Source organism: Lactuca sativa, chromosome 2 (assembly GCF_002870075.4).
Source record: "Lactuca sativa cultivar Salinas chromosome 2, Lsat_Salinas_v11, whole genome shotgun sequence".
In the NCBI taxonomy this organism is placed as follows: Eukaryota; Viridiplantae; Streptophyta; class Magnoliopsida; order Asterales; family Asteraceae; genus Lactuca; species Lactuca sativa.
The window spans coordinates 205,171,797-205,187,632 of NC_056624.2; the positions used below are offsets into that span (position 1 = coordinate 205,171,797).

The 15,836-nt window shown below is 33.7% G+C and overlaps 1 protein-coding gene across 3 annotated transcripts; it reads right to left on the reverse strand.

Moving 5' to 3' along the window:
- Window positions 1–1,223: 1,223 nt before the first annotated feature.
- LOC111916411 (protein REVEILLE 8) lies at window positions 1,224–4,211 on the reverse strand. Of its 3 annotated transcripts, none has more exons than XM_023912088.3 (9): window positions 3,909–4,211; window positions 3,349–3,406; window positions 3,113–3,236; window positions 2,857–3,030; window positions 2,683–2,760; window positions 2,457–2,566; window positions 2,004–2,063; window positions 1,712–1,811; window positions 1,224–1,547 (listed from the first exon to the last, which is right to left on the reverse strand). In XM_023912088.3, the coding sequence occupies exons 1-8, from the start codon at window positions 4,076–4,078 to the stop codon at window positions 1,728–1,730; spliced, it is 858 nt and encodes a 285-aa protein (XP_023767856.1). In that variant the 5' UTR covers window positions 4,079–4,211; the 3' UTR covers window positions 1,224–1,547; window positions 1,712–1,727. The 3 variants fall into 3 exon arrangements, with proteins under 3 accessions (XP_023767856.1, XP_023767855.1, XP_023767857.1); XM_023912087.3 differs by having other exon boundaries at window positions 2,668–2,760; XM_023912089.3 differs by lacking the exon at window positions 1,712–1,811 and having other exon boundaries at window positions 2,668–2,760.
- Window positions 4,212–15,836: the final 11,625 nt, after the last annotated feature.

A 15,836-nucleotide genomic window follows, 5' to 3' on the forward strand; every position in this document is an offset into this window, starting at 1 on the left:
TCTCAACATGCATCCGTACAAGCAAGGTGGAAAACAGAATTTAGGTTTTTGATCGAAATGAGAGGATTCTTGAGGACAAATTTGAGTCACATGTTGTTCTTCGAGGAGAAGCATTGATCTAGTTTCCAAGATAGTTGAGATAGAGGATCGATGACGGATGAGACTATTTAAGTATATATGTAGTCGTATTTTGGCGGCAATTTGTTTATCATATAAACAAAATTTTACGTCAATGGTTGAATCGATATTATCAAGAAGGTATTAGATAGCCTTGATCCAGATATAAGTCGTTATTAAATTATTAAAAAGTCTTTGATCGTGATTTGGCTTGTAAGTTGAATAGCTTATGTACATTTGTTGTCGCAAAACCAGGTCTCCAATTTATCAATATTTGCTGAGTTCTAGAGTTTCTTTTCAAGATTAGAAGATTATGAGGCATCGTTTCGTATATCCGCAGTTTGACGACAGAGATGATCTTAAGCAAATCCGCAAGTGGCTTGATCATTGTTGGTCCCATTGTTGTGACCATGAACACGAAAATCAGTGCAATTGGTTTCAAGAGATTTCAAAGTGTTTGCATCATGATTAAGTCGTCCGAAATCAAGGGTTAAGGGAAATAATGTCTATATTGTGATTTCATAGGGTTTTTTTTAGTGCAAGTAAAAAGATGTAGAGGAGGATGAAAAAGAGTCATCGACTGACCGACGATTGTGAGAAGTGCAAGTTTCTAGAAGGGTTGGAGTTATTTGTTTAGGGAAAAAAAGTTATGATACCACCATATTAGATTATAATTTCTTCGTGTATCTACCATTAAACATCAATATATATAATTTTACAACGGTTTGATATAGACTTATACAAAGAAGGCTCAAAATAGGCCCAACTAAAATCATGTATAGTTGGATACATATACAGCACTAATAAAAACTAATGACAAAATTGAATTATTGCAATAACATATTTTATAATATTATTTAATATAATAATTATCTATAAAACAAATCTTTATCAATCTAGGTTCATAACTGTCACATTTTAAAATACTACGCAATTTAAGGGATCAACCATGTTACAACCTCTATCATCTTAAGGGTCTCAAAAACATATTGAGGATGTAAATTGATTTTGGATCATTGTGCAAAATCATATAACATGTTTCTTGTCAATTACCGTCTCAAAATTCATACCCTATTCTGTTTTTATAGCTTTCACATTTGGGTGGGTGACACTTTGAAAAGTTCCTTTTCCATTAAATAAAAAAAAAAACATTTAAGTTGGTTTACAAGACAATTTTTTTCTTTTGATTATTTATTAATCCTATGGATTACTTCTCCCTCTGTTACTTTTTGTAGCAACACCACTCTTACAAATATACAACTCACGAAATCATCACATTAAAAAAATACAAGAAGAAGAAGCACCATATGCAAAAAAAAAAAAAAAAACGTAGCACTAACCATATGAGTTATATGACCATCTTCACATGCGATGATATTTGGGATGCGACTTTCTTGATCTTTGTGCATGATGCATTCTCATTTGTAGTTCTGTTAAATCAAGAAAACAAATGTTTTAGTCTTTTAGATACGGAAGATAAAAATCCAAAAAATATAAAAATGAGAAATACTTTTCTAGTTTTAAGGAAGAGATATAATTAACTAACTAGTAACTAATTAATAGTTTGTAGATAGATCAAAGGAAAGTGACATACTACATATATATAGTAATTATGGCTCTGATTCTTGGTAAACATTGCATGCAGAAACTCCTATACTTTTGGAATTCACATCATATGATGACAGAACCTTTCTCTGCACCCACCAACATCATCATCATCTTTAACACAATATTCATGTTACATGCTACATGCTCTACCTACACTACAGTCTACACTAAACCCACCCCAAGGGCACAATGGTAAATTCACTGTTTTGAATCGAACAACAATTCAAACCAATAGAAATAAATATAGGCTCATGAAAAAGGACATAATTGATAATTACCATTGGCTCAAAGTCTGGACTTGATAAGTTCACTGTCAGGTTTCTCATCAACAGTAACACCTCAAACATTCAAACCAAAACAAATTAATAAAGGATCTTTGTTATATATGTTAATATAAAATCCAACATATCTATGTTACTAAAATAATCTACTTTTCATTTTCTTTCAAACTTTTGCTTATTGCTGATTTGGCATTAATTTGTAATGCCACATCACACATCATCATTGGTTGGATGCCACATAAGCAAAAAGTTGAAAAAAAAAATTAAAATGGTAACCGTTTACAGGTTCTCGAGGTTAAAAAAAAAAACTACTGTTTTGGAAGAAAATCATTAGTATGTTGCTATTAAGGGTAAAAAAATAAGTGTATATATCCCATATATATATTATTTCCTGCAATTTTTCTTGAAATAAATAATAAATCTAATCATTAATTCATTATCATGACTCACTGTTTCAAAGTTTATAGGATCCATCTCCTTTAGTTTCTGCACATGCCCTTTACTCTCTGGATCAAAAACACTTCCAATAAAGCTATAAACTTCAGAGAAATCCGGTGTACCTGAAGAAAAAAAAAAACAAACAACATTAATTACAAAAATACCTACATATGTATATATAGACACATGCATGCATATATAATTAGGAGAAGAAGAAGGGTACCATAGAGGACAGAACCTTGTTCAGAACTTGGCATTTCTCTATTTGAGCTTCCTATACCACTACTCCTTCCTGTCCCCTTTGATCCAGTGTCAGCTGAAATGCAATATAACTAAGTCTCAATATCTTATAGAGTATAATTTTATAAACATGCCTGATATATATACACTGAAGAGATGAGAGATTACAAACATGCATGAACGCCTTCATATCCATGGAGATCATATTCAATTTCATCTTGTGGTGGTAAGATTCGACCAGATGGGCTCATAAGCAGGGAGGTGTCATGATCCCATGGAGAGTATCCAGATGCAAGCCCACTCAGGGAAGATGCATAGCCCAATGATGCTTGAAGTGGCAATAAAACTGCCACAATTAAACTCAAATTGAGAAAAGGTTTCAAGTTCAAGTTTATATAAAATTAAGTGAGAGTATGTTTATTATTAACCATTTTTGGGAGCTTTTTGTGGATAGGGATGTGTGGCCTTGCGTTTGGGGCGAGGTGGTGGAACATGTGCTACTGATCCGTTCTTTTGGACCTTTAGAAAATACTTTTGGGCATGACTTCGTATCTGAAAATTTCATTATTTTACTAACATGCATCAATTCAAACTCTGGGACATAAATTGCGTTTGTAATTAAGCTAAAATATGTACTTGTTTTCAGTTACTCGTATAATTGCACCTGAATTACTGTCTTGGAACCAACAAAGTCTTCGATTTTCTTCCAGTCGCGATCAAACCTGTGAAGTACATAAACAATGATATAAGGAGATTTGTAACTACTAATCTTCATTTCAACAGATCTTGCTTGATTAGAAGGACTAGCCACATGAAATACACATTAATGGAGTTTCTGACTCCATTCTACTCTATATTATTCGTTTACATTCCTTCTCAATCACTCAATTCGAAATTGAATTACAAATCAAGATATCTAATAGTATTTTTTTAGTATCAACATCATCATTAACTACTATCAATTCTCATCTTTCAGTTCTTGCCATATTACACGAAAATAGTAATTATTGTACTCTAAAGGTACGCATGATGAAATCAAAATCAAAAAACATTGAAGGCTAGAAACCTCCCACGCTCCAGATAAATCATGAATCAAATCAAACAGAAATGATAAGGATACCTCCTTCATTACTTCCAATCATATGATCAAACTATGAATCGAATCGATAAGTTAAGCGCCAATTAAATTAATTTATATATAAAAAAACAATCAAAATTACTAACAATTGAAGAGCTTCGAGGAACTTATCGTGTTCTTCTTCAGTCCAACTCTCTCTGGACTTGGTAATAGTATAGGGCTTCCGTACCTTCTTACCAGAACTGTCCGTGGGCGTCGAATTCGCCGCCATTGATGACGACGACGAATGCGTAGAAATTTTATTCGAATTGCTCATCACTATTCTTGTGAATGCATACGAGAATTCCAGAGAGAGAGAGGGAGAGACAGAGGGACAGAGGAGGATGGCTGTGCAGCGTTTCGCAGTCTCGTCAGTCTGTGTGTATGGATATGTTGTGTGGTTCAGGTGATCTGAAGCTGGCGTTCAATTAATCGCACCACTTGTTAGACGTTTGTTTTCCATTTTTTGTATCTAAGACCTTCTACTTTGATAGATTTGATAAATTTAACCCTAGTTTAATCAATTCTCTATTTGGTAACCCATTAGATTCATGTCTCAAGTAAGGAACGCACAATACATTATAAATCTCATATTTAATCATCTCCAATAATTAGTGGTAGTATAATATTCTTTTGCCCGATTCCACAAAGTAAAAAATGAAAAAGGTAAAATAAGAAAAATATAAATAATTTGGTTGTACAATATAATATATAATATACGTCTATACCATAGAAAATCAAACAAACGGATGGAAGTCATAGTGATGGACAAGAACAATGGGAGTTTAAAAAATTGGACTGGCTTGGCATTTTGGTTGTCTGATATATATGCTAGGGTTTGGCATATGGTTTGGACCTCAATTTTGAACTAACATTATATATATATATATATATATATATATATATATATATATATATATATATATATATATATATATATATATATATATATATATATATAATTATTGATTAAACGTAAAAGTTAGTTACGTTAAGATAATAATTTATATCCAATCTCACCCAATAAATAACTTCTATTAAAATTTATGTGAGACATATTACATATACATTAGACTGGAAGGAATATCTTATGGTAACCACTTGGGTTATGATGACTTGGTAAGGCATGTGGAAGATATGGTGGATAACCTATTGACACATGTTCAAATCCTGACAATACTCAGTCCTTGTGGCCATGGAGGTTCGCCTGCAGTGACTCCAGGGCATGAGGCAAAGCCTCATGTTTGCAGCGGGGGATTAATCGGTGCGTAAAAGTTGGCCCGAAAACCCTCGTTAGAGAAGTTCCCTTTCAAAAAAAAATATTTTATGGTTGTCACCGTGTCACCTTAGCTTTTTGATAGTTACATCACCGTTACATCATTTTTGACATTCTATATGTTCAACACATCATATAGATGGGTTGGGTTAACATGATTTTCTATTTTTCTTTTTTGCTTTAATTTTTACAACTCAATATTTTATAAATAAATAAATAAATAAACAAACAAACAAACATGTCATTTACATATTTTGATAGTCAACACTATTTCCACGAGGTGTAATCAGTTACTCTCTATCGTTGTTGGTTGCTTTATCTGTTTTGTAGTTTGGATGTCGATACAATTCATTATCTCTTTTTCATTTGCGAGATGACAGCTGGCATCTAGAGTTTGTGTGGTTAGTGTGGGTTGGATATGTCAATTTGCTCCTCTTTTTGTGAATGAATTGATTGACTGTCATCCACTCGGTTGACGCCTAATACTTGTAACACCCGGAATCTAGAAGGTTAATTGTGGAATTATGTCAATTTCTTGTTGAACTCGACGAGTTGGAGGAGCCGACTCGGCGAGTTGAAGATGAAGAATCATGGATTTAATGGGCCTACTCGACGAATTGAGGAGCCTTAACTCGGCGAGTAGAAGTTGGCTTGACCGCGAAGTTTAATGAGGCAACTCGACGAGTTGAGGAGCCTCAACTCGGAGAGTTAGCCACTCATAAGGAAACCCTAAATTTTTAGGGTCTTGCACCCTATTTAAAGGCCTTAATTCTTTCTTTTGGCCTCCTTATGAGCCTCATTGTCCTCCTGACACCCTAAATCGAGTTGTGAGCCTCTTTTTGGGAATCTTGTGGTTTTAAGTGGATTTTTGTGTGCTTTTGGTGCTTGTGAAGGCTTGGAAGAGCTTGAAGTTGTTCAGCTTGGAGCGAAGCTTTGGGATCCGGAATCTATCACGCTTTTGGCAACCATTTGAGGTAAAAAGTCTGGAACTTGGTGATTAATAGCTTAGATCTTCTCATTCGGGTTTTATTTTGATTTTGGCCTCCTTTTTGAGTTTATGGATAAGATTGGTGGTGTAAAGGTTCATCCTTTCAGAACTGAGTTTGGTTTCTACCCTTGAGCTTAATGGTGCAAACTTTAGGAGGATCTTGATGTTATGCATGCATTAAGTTGAGTATTAAGTTCATTTGAAGGTTAAGAGCTTCATCTAGGCATGCATGGACGTAAATTTAGCAACTTTACATGGTTTTCCAGCTCAAGGAAGTCAGATCTATGTTTTGGAGTCATGACCTCATGTGCTTAATGTGTTAAGTGGTGGGTTTCTGGCGAACTCAGCGAGTTTGTTGGATAAACTTGGCGAGATGGCTCGGTTTTCCCCGACATCTTCAGATTGATAAAGGAACTCGACAAGTTGGCTTGGTTTTTCCCGATCTATGCAGATTGATGAAGAAACTCGATGAGTTGAAGGACAACTCGGCGAGTTGGGTCAACTTGGACCGTTGACTTCGACTTTTGACTTATGTCTTTGACCAAGTTTGTCCCAAGGGGTGTTTGTGGTAACCTTATTTGGATTTAAGGAAAATATGGGCTTAGGATAATACCCATATGGGGTTGGGCCCAATTTGGAAAATTGGGCCATTAGTGGGCCTTTGTGGATCTTTTGGTTTTGGGCCTCAATTTTGGTGTATGTTAGGTCAGGGGTAAAATGGTTATTTTACCACAAGTATGGATTATGGATTATGGCATGGAACCCAATTTCTAATTGAGTGTGTTGATTAGTATTGATAGCTCGGAAGCTGGCGGTGCAGCAGCTATGGACTTTCTTTCGGGGAAGCTTCTGCATTCGAGGTGAGTCTTCCTCCCTATACTTTCGGGTCAAAGGCAGCAAGGCCAACCCATTGGTTTAATAACCTGGTATTGCTGATATTCTAAGTATGTTATAGTTATGCATGTTAGTCTTGCTATGCTAGTCTGGTAGATCTGTAGGACTACCGTTGAATTGCCTGTTTATCTGTTTATGATATTATCTATTATATGTCGACATATTGTGCAGGTACGGTTGAGGTTGTACTACTTTGTGTTGTAGCCAAAAAACCCTGGAGTATGTCAGATGTGAGCTGAGGGCTAGGGAGGGCATGCCAGACTCATATTGATGACTCATTAGCATTCCATATACGAGCTGAGGACCGGGTGGTATTCCAGACTCGTACTGAGGACTACTCATTGGTATTCCAGTTCAAGGTCTGAGGGAGAAAGCCATACATAAGCTGTGGGGCCAAGGGCAAGCCAGACTTATGTTGTGGGCTCAGGAGCAAGTCATATATGAGTTATGGGCCTGATAGGCAAGCCAGACTCATATTGTGGGCTCAAGGGGTAATCTAGTCTTTTAGTTGTGGACCTAATACATGTTGTTAATTGTATATGTTATCTGTTTGGGTGTTGGTATTTTGAGGGAAACTCACTAAGCTTCGTGCTTACAGTTTGGTTTATGTTTTCAGGTACTTCAGTGGATCGTGTCAAGGTGAAGGCATGACCGTACACATCATCGCGTTTTGGACTTATGATTTCTGGAAAAATCTGATAATGTGAATGTTTTGAAAACTATGTTGAAAGAGAATTTGATTTTTAAATAATGTTTTGGGAACAATGGTTTTCGTAAACACTTGTATAGAAAAAGGGTTGTTTTGAAAAGTTTAAATTTTATAAAATTTTGGGATGTTACAGAACTTGGTAGTGTCTTAATGTGGTTGGTGCAACCTTGATTTGGGATTTTATCATTTCCCAAATTTTCTTCTAGATTACAACTAGCTAGGAAGGCTAAGTGGTGTATAAATTGGGTTGGATGGTTGCAAAATCCTAGTTTAGCTATTTCCGTTATGTAATTTCGTAGCTTCTTGCTGAGTTTTTAATAAAATGTCATTGTTTTGGAAAAAAATTACAACACTTGAGATATAATATAGGCCATGACTTAAATTTTGAATTAAATAAAGGGCTTGAGAGGAGAAATTGATATTGTGAAGGTTATTAATGATGTATGGTGTTAGCTCAGATTCAACAATAGTATGACACAAGACAGTTACTTAACCCTGACACAAGACAATTACTTAAATTGTCTGCAAAAGCATTGACAAAAGGATATTGATAAAAAGACACCTGGATAGAAGTATAGAATATCTTGCAAGATCATGTACAATCCCTTTTTCATTTCCTATAAATAGTAGTGTCCTTCATACATTCTAGATAAGCGTTCTTTACTCACTTACAACTCTCTCATGGAGACATTTTTCTCCACACAATTGGCTCCCTCTCGTTACTTCAAACTCTCTCATGAGTCAACTCTCTTTACATAAGAATATAACTTGATCGTTGGAGCTTGCTTTCATGACACATTCCACTTGGCAAGTTTAACGGTCTCCTTAAATTTAATTATCTATATCCACGACGAGACTTGAACCCTCAACCTCAATGAGGGAGGACAACACCGGATACTGTTGTGCTAGAAGTCATTTTGTCACTAAGGTATTACTTAGTACCTTTTTGTATATAAATTGATTGAACTAGACTTAGACGTGAAAAAATAGAATATCGAGTATGTGCATAATATTGGATAAATTAGAATTATTCGGAACTTAATTTTAAACTAGACAAATATTTGCGTGTTGTGCGAAATAAAATTATATGATTAAATTTTTGGGTTTAGTTCATTTTTGGTCACTTAATTTTTGATTTTGTGTTCATTTGGTCATTTAACTCATTTTAAGATTTAAAAGGTCATCGAACTTTTGGCTTTATGCTCATTTAGTCACCTAACTTTTGGTTTGGTCACTTAACTTTTGGATTTGTGCTCATTTAATCACCTAACTTTTAAAATTGTGCTCATTTATTCACTAAAATTTTAAAATCAAGCTATAAAAATGGGCACAATTTTAAAAGTTAGGTGACTAAATGAGCACAATTTTAAAAGTTAAGTGATTAAATGAGCTAAAATCCAAAAGTTAAGTGACCAAACCAAAAATCAGGTGACTAAATGAACACAAAGTTAAAAGTGCGGTGACCTTTTAAAACTTAAAATGAGTTTATTGACCAAATGAACACAAAATCAAAAGTTAAGTGACCAAAACTGACATAAACCCTAAATTTTTTGTAATCATACGTTATTGAAAATATTTATGTCATTTTTATTAACTATAAAATAATAATAATTACATTTAGTTGATGCAAAATTTAAATTAATTTGCACAATAAATAATATAACAATTATTAAAATCAAATTATTTTGATGGCCTCTGGTTATGCTTTATGTGTGTATAAAATTAGTTGTGGTGACTTAGTAAGACATGTTGAAGATACGATGAACAAAGTATTGACCCATATTTAAATTGTCACACTACTCCAGTGCATGATGCATAGCCTTATATTTGCATCGATGGATTACTCGGGCATGGAACCCTGGTTAAGAAGTTCTCTTTCCGAAAAAAAAAGTTATAGTACTTACTGTTTTAATTAACTATTGTAATAATTTATAAAATTTTAAATTTTTTGATGGTTTTAATTTCATCATGAATATTATTTAAATTATCAACCACTGTTTGTAATGTAACATAATTTATTTTATAATTTCATGTTATTTTTAACTATTATTATTATTATAAATTAATTTAAAGACAACTTAATTGAATTATAGTTATTATATTTATCGTATTTAGTAATTTCCGTTCAACTATTTTAAAAAAGCATGTTAGATTTTTATTACTTTAGTTTTTAAACCTTACACTATATTTTTAGGTTTGTTTGTTATATAAATTTAGGTTATGTATTTAACATTATATTGAAGTCAACAAATGTAGTATACCATACTGATAATTTAATAAGTCTTCAATTTATGATAATGTATATAACTAACAACATATTTAAGTTAATAAATTAAATATGTTATATGGAAATATGAAGAGTTAAAAGTTTAAAAATGATATGGTAAAAGAAAAAATTCTTCCTGAACTATATAAACTATCAACCATTGTTTTTAATGTAACATAATTTAATTTACAAATTTATGTTAATTTTAATTATTATTATAAATTAATTTAAAAACAACTTAATTGAGTTGTAGTTTTTTTTTTAAAAATAGTTTTTGGACATCTTTTAGTTAATTCGACTTTTAGATTTAAGATTTTTATATTTATCGAATTTAATATTTTCCTTTTAACTATTTTTAAAAATATACATTGAATTTTTAAAAATTTAATTGATATTTTAGTTTAGGTTTTAATTTTAACACTATATTTTTAAGTTTATTTAATATATTAATTTAAGTTATGTATTTAACACTATATTGATATTATACCTAATCCATGCTCTCGGATCAATGATAAATGAATGTATATTATCCCTACTCTCGGATCAATGATAAATGATTATGTCTAATCCATACTCTCAGATCAGTGATGCATGACTATACCTAACCCATACTTTCGGATCAGTGATGAATGATTATAACTAATCCATACTCTCGAATCAATGTTGATTGTCTATATTTAATCCATACTCTCTTATAAGTGGTGAATTAAAAACCACAAGTCATATTCTTATCAAAGGTGGGCATCTAATACACTGCTAGATGACTTACAAAACTTATCTAGAGAGAAAGGGGGAATACGGAAATGTCAGAGTTCTATCCTCCATTCATCTCTCATACGTACTCTTAAGAACATACTACCCAATATCTATCTTTATTAATTTAATCCTCCTTTACAAGTATTATATTATCTCTCAGTAAGACTATAATGCTCAACTCCTAATCCCAACTTCATTTAGGCAACATTATCCTACCTTAATGTATTTACTTGAGACCAAGTACTTTTGGTATTATATACGTCTATCTTTATCTCTAATAGTACTCTAGTATTAATATCATGTAATTATATATATATATATATATATATATATATATATATATATATATATATATATATATCTTAACATATATAAAACCATAACTAGTTCACATATCGTATATCATCAAATACATTTTTAACACATGTTCCTGGCAATAAGCATATAACTCACCTATAAACTTGTCTACATATATTTAATACTTTAATTAATATTTGTATTAAAATCATGTTCATGAAATAGACTATGCAGTCACTTGATAAAAGTGGATGCCTTAGAATTTGGGCAGAAATTTGCCTTGGTACTTTAGTTTTTTCTCTGACGTGGCCTAGGTACGAATATCATTAAGTCTTAGTCTTATATTCTTGACGATTAATGTTGGTCTAGATTACTCACTAATCACAATGTCTACATCAAGATCTATCAAGTAAGGAACAACCAGGTAATATCATATCGGAGGTAGGGTCTGTTTGGTGTACATAATATACTGTTTGAAAATCCCACTTTAAACACCTCACTAAATCTAGCTTTGTCATCATTCCTATAAATAGATCAATCAGTATTTTGACTTGGAATTACTGATAAATCTTATTTATAGGTTCACAATAATGTCTTGTTTTGAAAACTACATTTGAAATTATGATGATCTTTTTATGAAATGGATTTTGGTTGGTTTTATCTTATTAAAAAAGAAAATTTTTACTTGGCATTTTTTGGATGTTATATGATGAATGGATTAGAATGGGATTAAGTACTTGATGTATATTTAAAAGGAAATTAAGAAAAATATGAAGGTATAAAAGTATACCAAAATCATTTATGAAGTCACTAGAGACTTATACATGGAAATAGAAAGTCAATGCTTCCATAAGTAACTAAATACTTGTAAAACATTAAAGAAAATATTATTAAATTATAAATAGATTGATAGGTGTTTACGTAGTAAATTAAGTTATTATAAATTATTACACTCATATGAGCCACCCAGGTGAGTTATGGAAGGTGAGGGCGTACAAGGATTAAAGTATAATGCTCAAAATGAAGAAAGATCTCAAAATTGATGTGTTATGTAATTACATGGTCGTGTAATTAGCAAGGCCAATATTATATAGATGGTTTAAGGACCTTCATCACCTGAATCAATTTTTTATCTATAATTCCATGCATTCAATCTATAGTTGCCCCCAAACATCCATGTAGACTTGTAATAAGTTGCTTGACCATAAAATAAGGTTAAAAAAGTTAACCTTAAGGTATTTTGGTCATTCTGTAACCATCTAGTTATATTCATTAGTGTAACGCCCGATTTCTGGTACACATTTATTTATAAAATTATTCATTTTTATAGAGCTACTCGACGAGTTTGAAGCCCTAGACTCGTCAAGTATAATCGAGTCTTGGACGCTGGTTTTCAACTATCTACTCGACGAGTTGAGAGCCCCAAGTCGGCGAGTAGGGCTGCCATAGTGAAACCCTAATTTCGGAGTTTTACACCCTTTTTAAGCTCCTTAACCCCTACCCTTTGGCCTCATTTCCAGCCTCCAAGTACCAAACCCTAATCCATGAAACCCTAGCGCTTTATTTGAGAGTGTGAGCCATTTTGAGTGATCTTTGTGCACTTTTGAAGCTTGTGGAAGATGAAGGAGATAAAAGGCTCAAGAGGAAGAGAGTAGATCCAGAAACTACACTTCGTTGGCTACATTTTCTAGTAATCAAGTTTCTACCTTTATCATTCATTCATTAGATCTACTTACTTCCATTTTTATGAGGATTTTGGTTCAAGAACCTTGGTCCTTGGGATTTGGACGTCTCAATTGACTTACATTCTAGATATGGGGTCTAAAAGAGGTTCCACGGCATAAAGGTGCAAACTTTATGACCATGGAAGCCCCATGCAAGCTTAAAAACATTACTATGGCCTTTTTAGCCCTAAAAGGCCATGCATGGAAGGAAAGCTAGGAACTTTACGTGTCCAACTGATGTCCAAGGCTTAGATATATTATAATGTGCTTTAGTTTAGAGTATTATGGCTTGTGGACCAAGATTTATGTTCTAGAGAGTTATGGTTTGAGCTAAACCCATTAAGAAGGACTAATAGCGGGTAAAGTTGGAAACTTTTCCCTTAAAAGTGTATTCCTATTGTGTAGATGAAGTATGGAGTTTGGATTTGAAGGGTAGGAGCTTAATCCATTGAGATGGCTCAATCAGACAGAGGAACTCAACGAGTCCATTGAGGGACTCGACGATTTGAGTTGGTTTGACCCATTTTAGCTTAAGGTAGAACTCGACGAGTCAGTGAAGGGACTCGACGAGTTGATTTGGTAAATCGTGATTATGAGTAGCTTGGGAACTCGACGAGTTAGAGCACGATTTCAGGTTCTAGTACTCGATGAGTTGATGGAGCAACTTGACGAGTTGGGTCAACCAGAAGGTTGACTTCGATGAAAGCTTTGACTTTGACCAGGGGTAAAATGGTCATGTTACCCTAAGGGGAATTATCAGGTTTTGACTGAGTGTTTTTGTGAAATCAATAGCCAGGGATTCGTTGGAGCAGCCGTCAGAGATTCCTCACACGAGATTTCACGTTTAGCATACGAGGTGAGTTTTCTCCTGTAGGAATGGGTCTAAGGCACCAAGGTCGGCCCGTTTAGATAGTATTAGTTCTGGACTACGGTCCGATGTCGGGCAGGGCCCGATGTAGGTTTATATGTTTTTTCGGGTTTCGATATGATGTCGGGTCAGTCCCGAGGAATGCTTGTATGCTTGATGTCTTTGTGATTCTTGCATGTGTTTGTATTTGTATGTTTTGGGGCTTCGTCCCGCTGTCGGGGCGGTTCCCGAGGAATGTTAGTATGCTTCCGGATTTCGATTCGATGTCGGGTGGGGCCCGAAGAATGTTTATATGTTGGTGTTAGTTGCGTATGTTATGTATTAGTTGTTATACTCATATGTATGTCGAGATCTGCTTGATGTCGAATAGGGTTCGATGCCGAGTGGGGCCCGATGCTGATTCTGACTCGATATAGAAGGGTCGAGGCCCAAGATATGTTTATGTGATATGTGTATGGTATGTGGTAGTTGGGGAGACTCACTAAGCTTCGTGCTTGCAGTTTTCAGTTTTGGTTTCAGGTACTTTAGTTAGCAAGGGGAAGAGCTCTGGATGACTGCATAGCACACACCATAGCTTTTAGCATGGGATGTTTAGACTATGATATTTGAGCATGTGATTTGATATAGTATTTTGATATGATGATTTGATATACATGACTTACGATTTTATTATGATGATTAGATGAATTATGGTTTTCTTAAATGATTTTAAAACGAAAATTTTGAACTGTATTTTGGGGATGTTTCAATTAGACTTTGATTAAGAAGCTTTTGTGACTCATAAGTAGTAGGGAAACATAGATTTTGGCATGAGGTAAGTTTAATAATAGTACATGTCCTTATACACACTTTGATGTTTTGATTCTATAAGATATTCCTTTGTGTGCAATGTGTATACTACATCTACATGTAATACTTGTGCATTACATGAAAGTTAGTTTGGAAAGATTTTTACTCGCTTGAGAAGCTTTGTTGGTTTGAAAATATTTTGGCATCCTTATATGCATTCACTTATGAGTGGATTGAGGATGAGTGACCCGAATACCAACTTTGACTTGATATATTCCCTTCATGGGATTTAGATGTTCCCTTTACGGGTTGGCCTAAAAGCGAGCTTAAGATATTCCTAACTACGAATTTAAGATATTCCTTCTTATCGAGTGCATGTGTGGACTAGCTATCCCTCATGTGGACTAATATGGTGGTTCCACTAGATCCTACTTTATTTTTATAAGCAATGATTGAGCACAATGTTTTATGTTATCTATTTAAAAACTTGGAGATTGAACATCATTTTGAGTTTGGCCCGTTGAAATTGACATGGAACTAAGGAACATAAGCATTTACATTTCATGCTTATTTTGTTGAATTATTATGTTGTTATGTTTTGAGTTATTATTACTTGTCAATTTTTGCTAAACATTGTTTAACATTTTGGATATGCTTTAGAGTGACTCCAAATTATGGAATTATCATACACTTTGACTTAGATTATAAGTTCATATACTCTTAACTTTGAAGCATTTACATTTCAATATTCCATGCTTATTTTGTTGAATTATTATGTTGTTATGTTTTGAGTTATTATTACATGTAACGTTTGCTAAACATTGTTTAACATTTTGGATATTCTTTGGAGTTTGACTCCAAATTATGGAATTATTATACACTTTGACTTCGATTATAAGTTCATATAGTTGAAAGATCTAGTATGCTCAAAAGTCATATTAAAGTGATATTGCTAATTAACATATGATACTAATGGGTCATACTAACAACAACTTGATACAATTGATTATTTATTAAAAATTGATTTTAATGAATATTTAATAAACTCTTATAATTAAATTGGAAATTATTTATTTCCAGGAAAGATTAATTTTCATTAGCAAGTAACGTTACAAATAGGGATGTCAACGGGGGCAAACGGGACGGGGATTGCATCCCCCGCCCCCGCCCCCAAATTTTTCCTGTTCCCCCGCCCCCGCCCCTGCCCCCGGAATCTCCATCCTTTCCACGCCCGCTCCCGCCCCCAAATTCCCCTTCTGACCCCCGCCCCCGCCCCCGTTTCCCCGCCCCCGATTAATTTTGGGCTACCTTCTTTGGGCTAAAAGAAACTATTTTTTGGGTAACAAATAGATATTTATAACATAACTTTACATGTTACAAACAACTTAAAAACATGTTTTTTGTAGAATTTTTGTACGTAAAAATCATTTTATTGTTTATTATACTTATATAATTAATATATGTCAAT

Excerpts from the sequence above, each read along its gene's own strand:
- LOC111916411 (XM_023912087.3), bottom strand. The coding sequence starts at position 4,078 with ATGAGCAATTCGAATAAAATTTCTACGCATTCGTCGTCGTCATCAATG. Across the intron at positions 3,237-3,348 it reads GTTCCAAGACAGTAATTCAG|ATACGAAGTCATGCCCAAAA; the intron begins GTGCAATTATAC and ends TGAAATTTTCAG. Across the intron at positions 2,761-2,856 it reads ATATGAAGGCGTTCATGCAT|CTGACACTGGATCAAAGGGG; the intron begins GTTTGTAATCTC and ends ATTGCATTTCAG.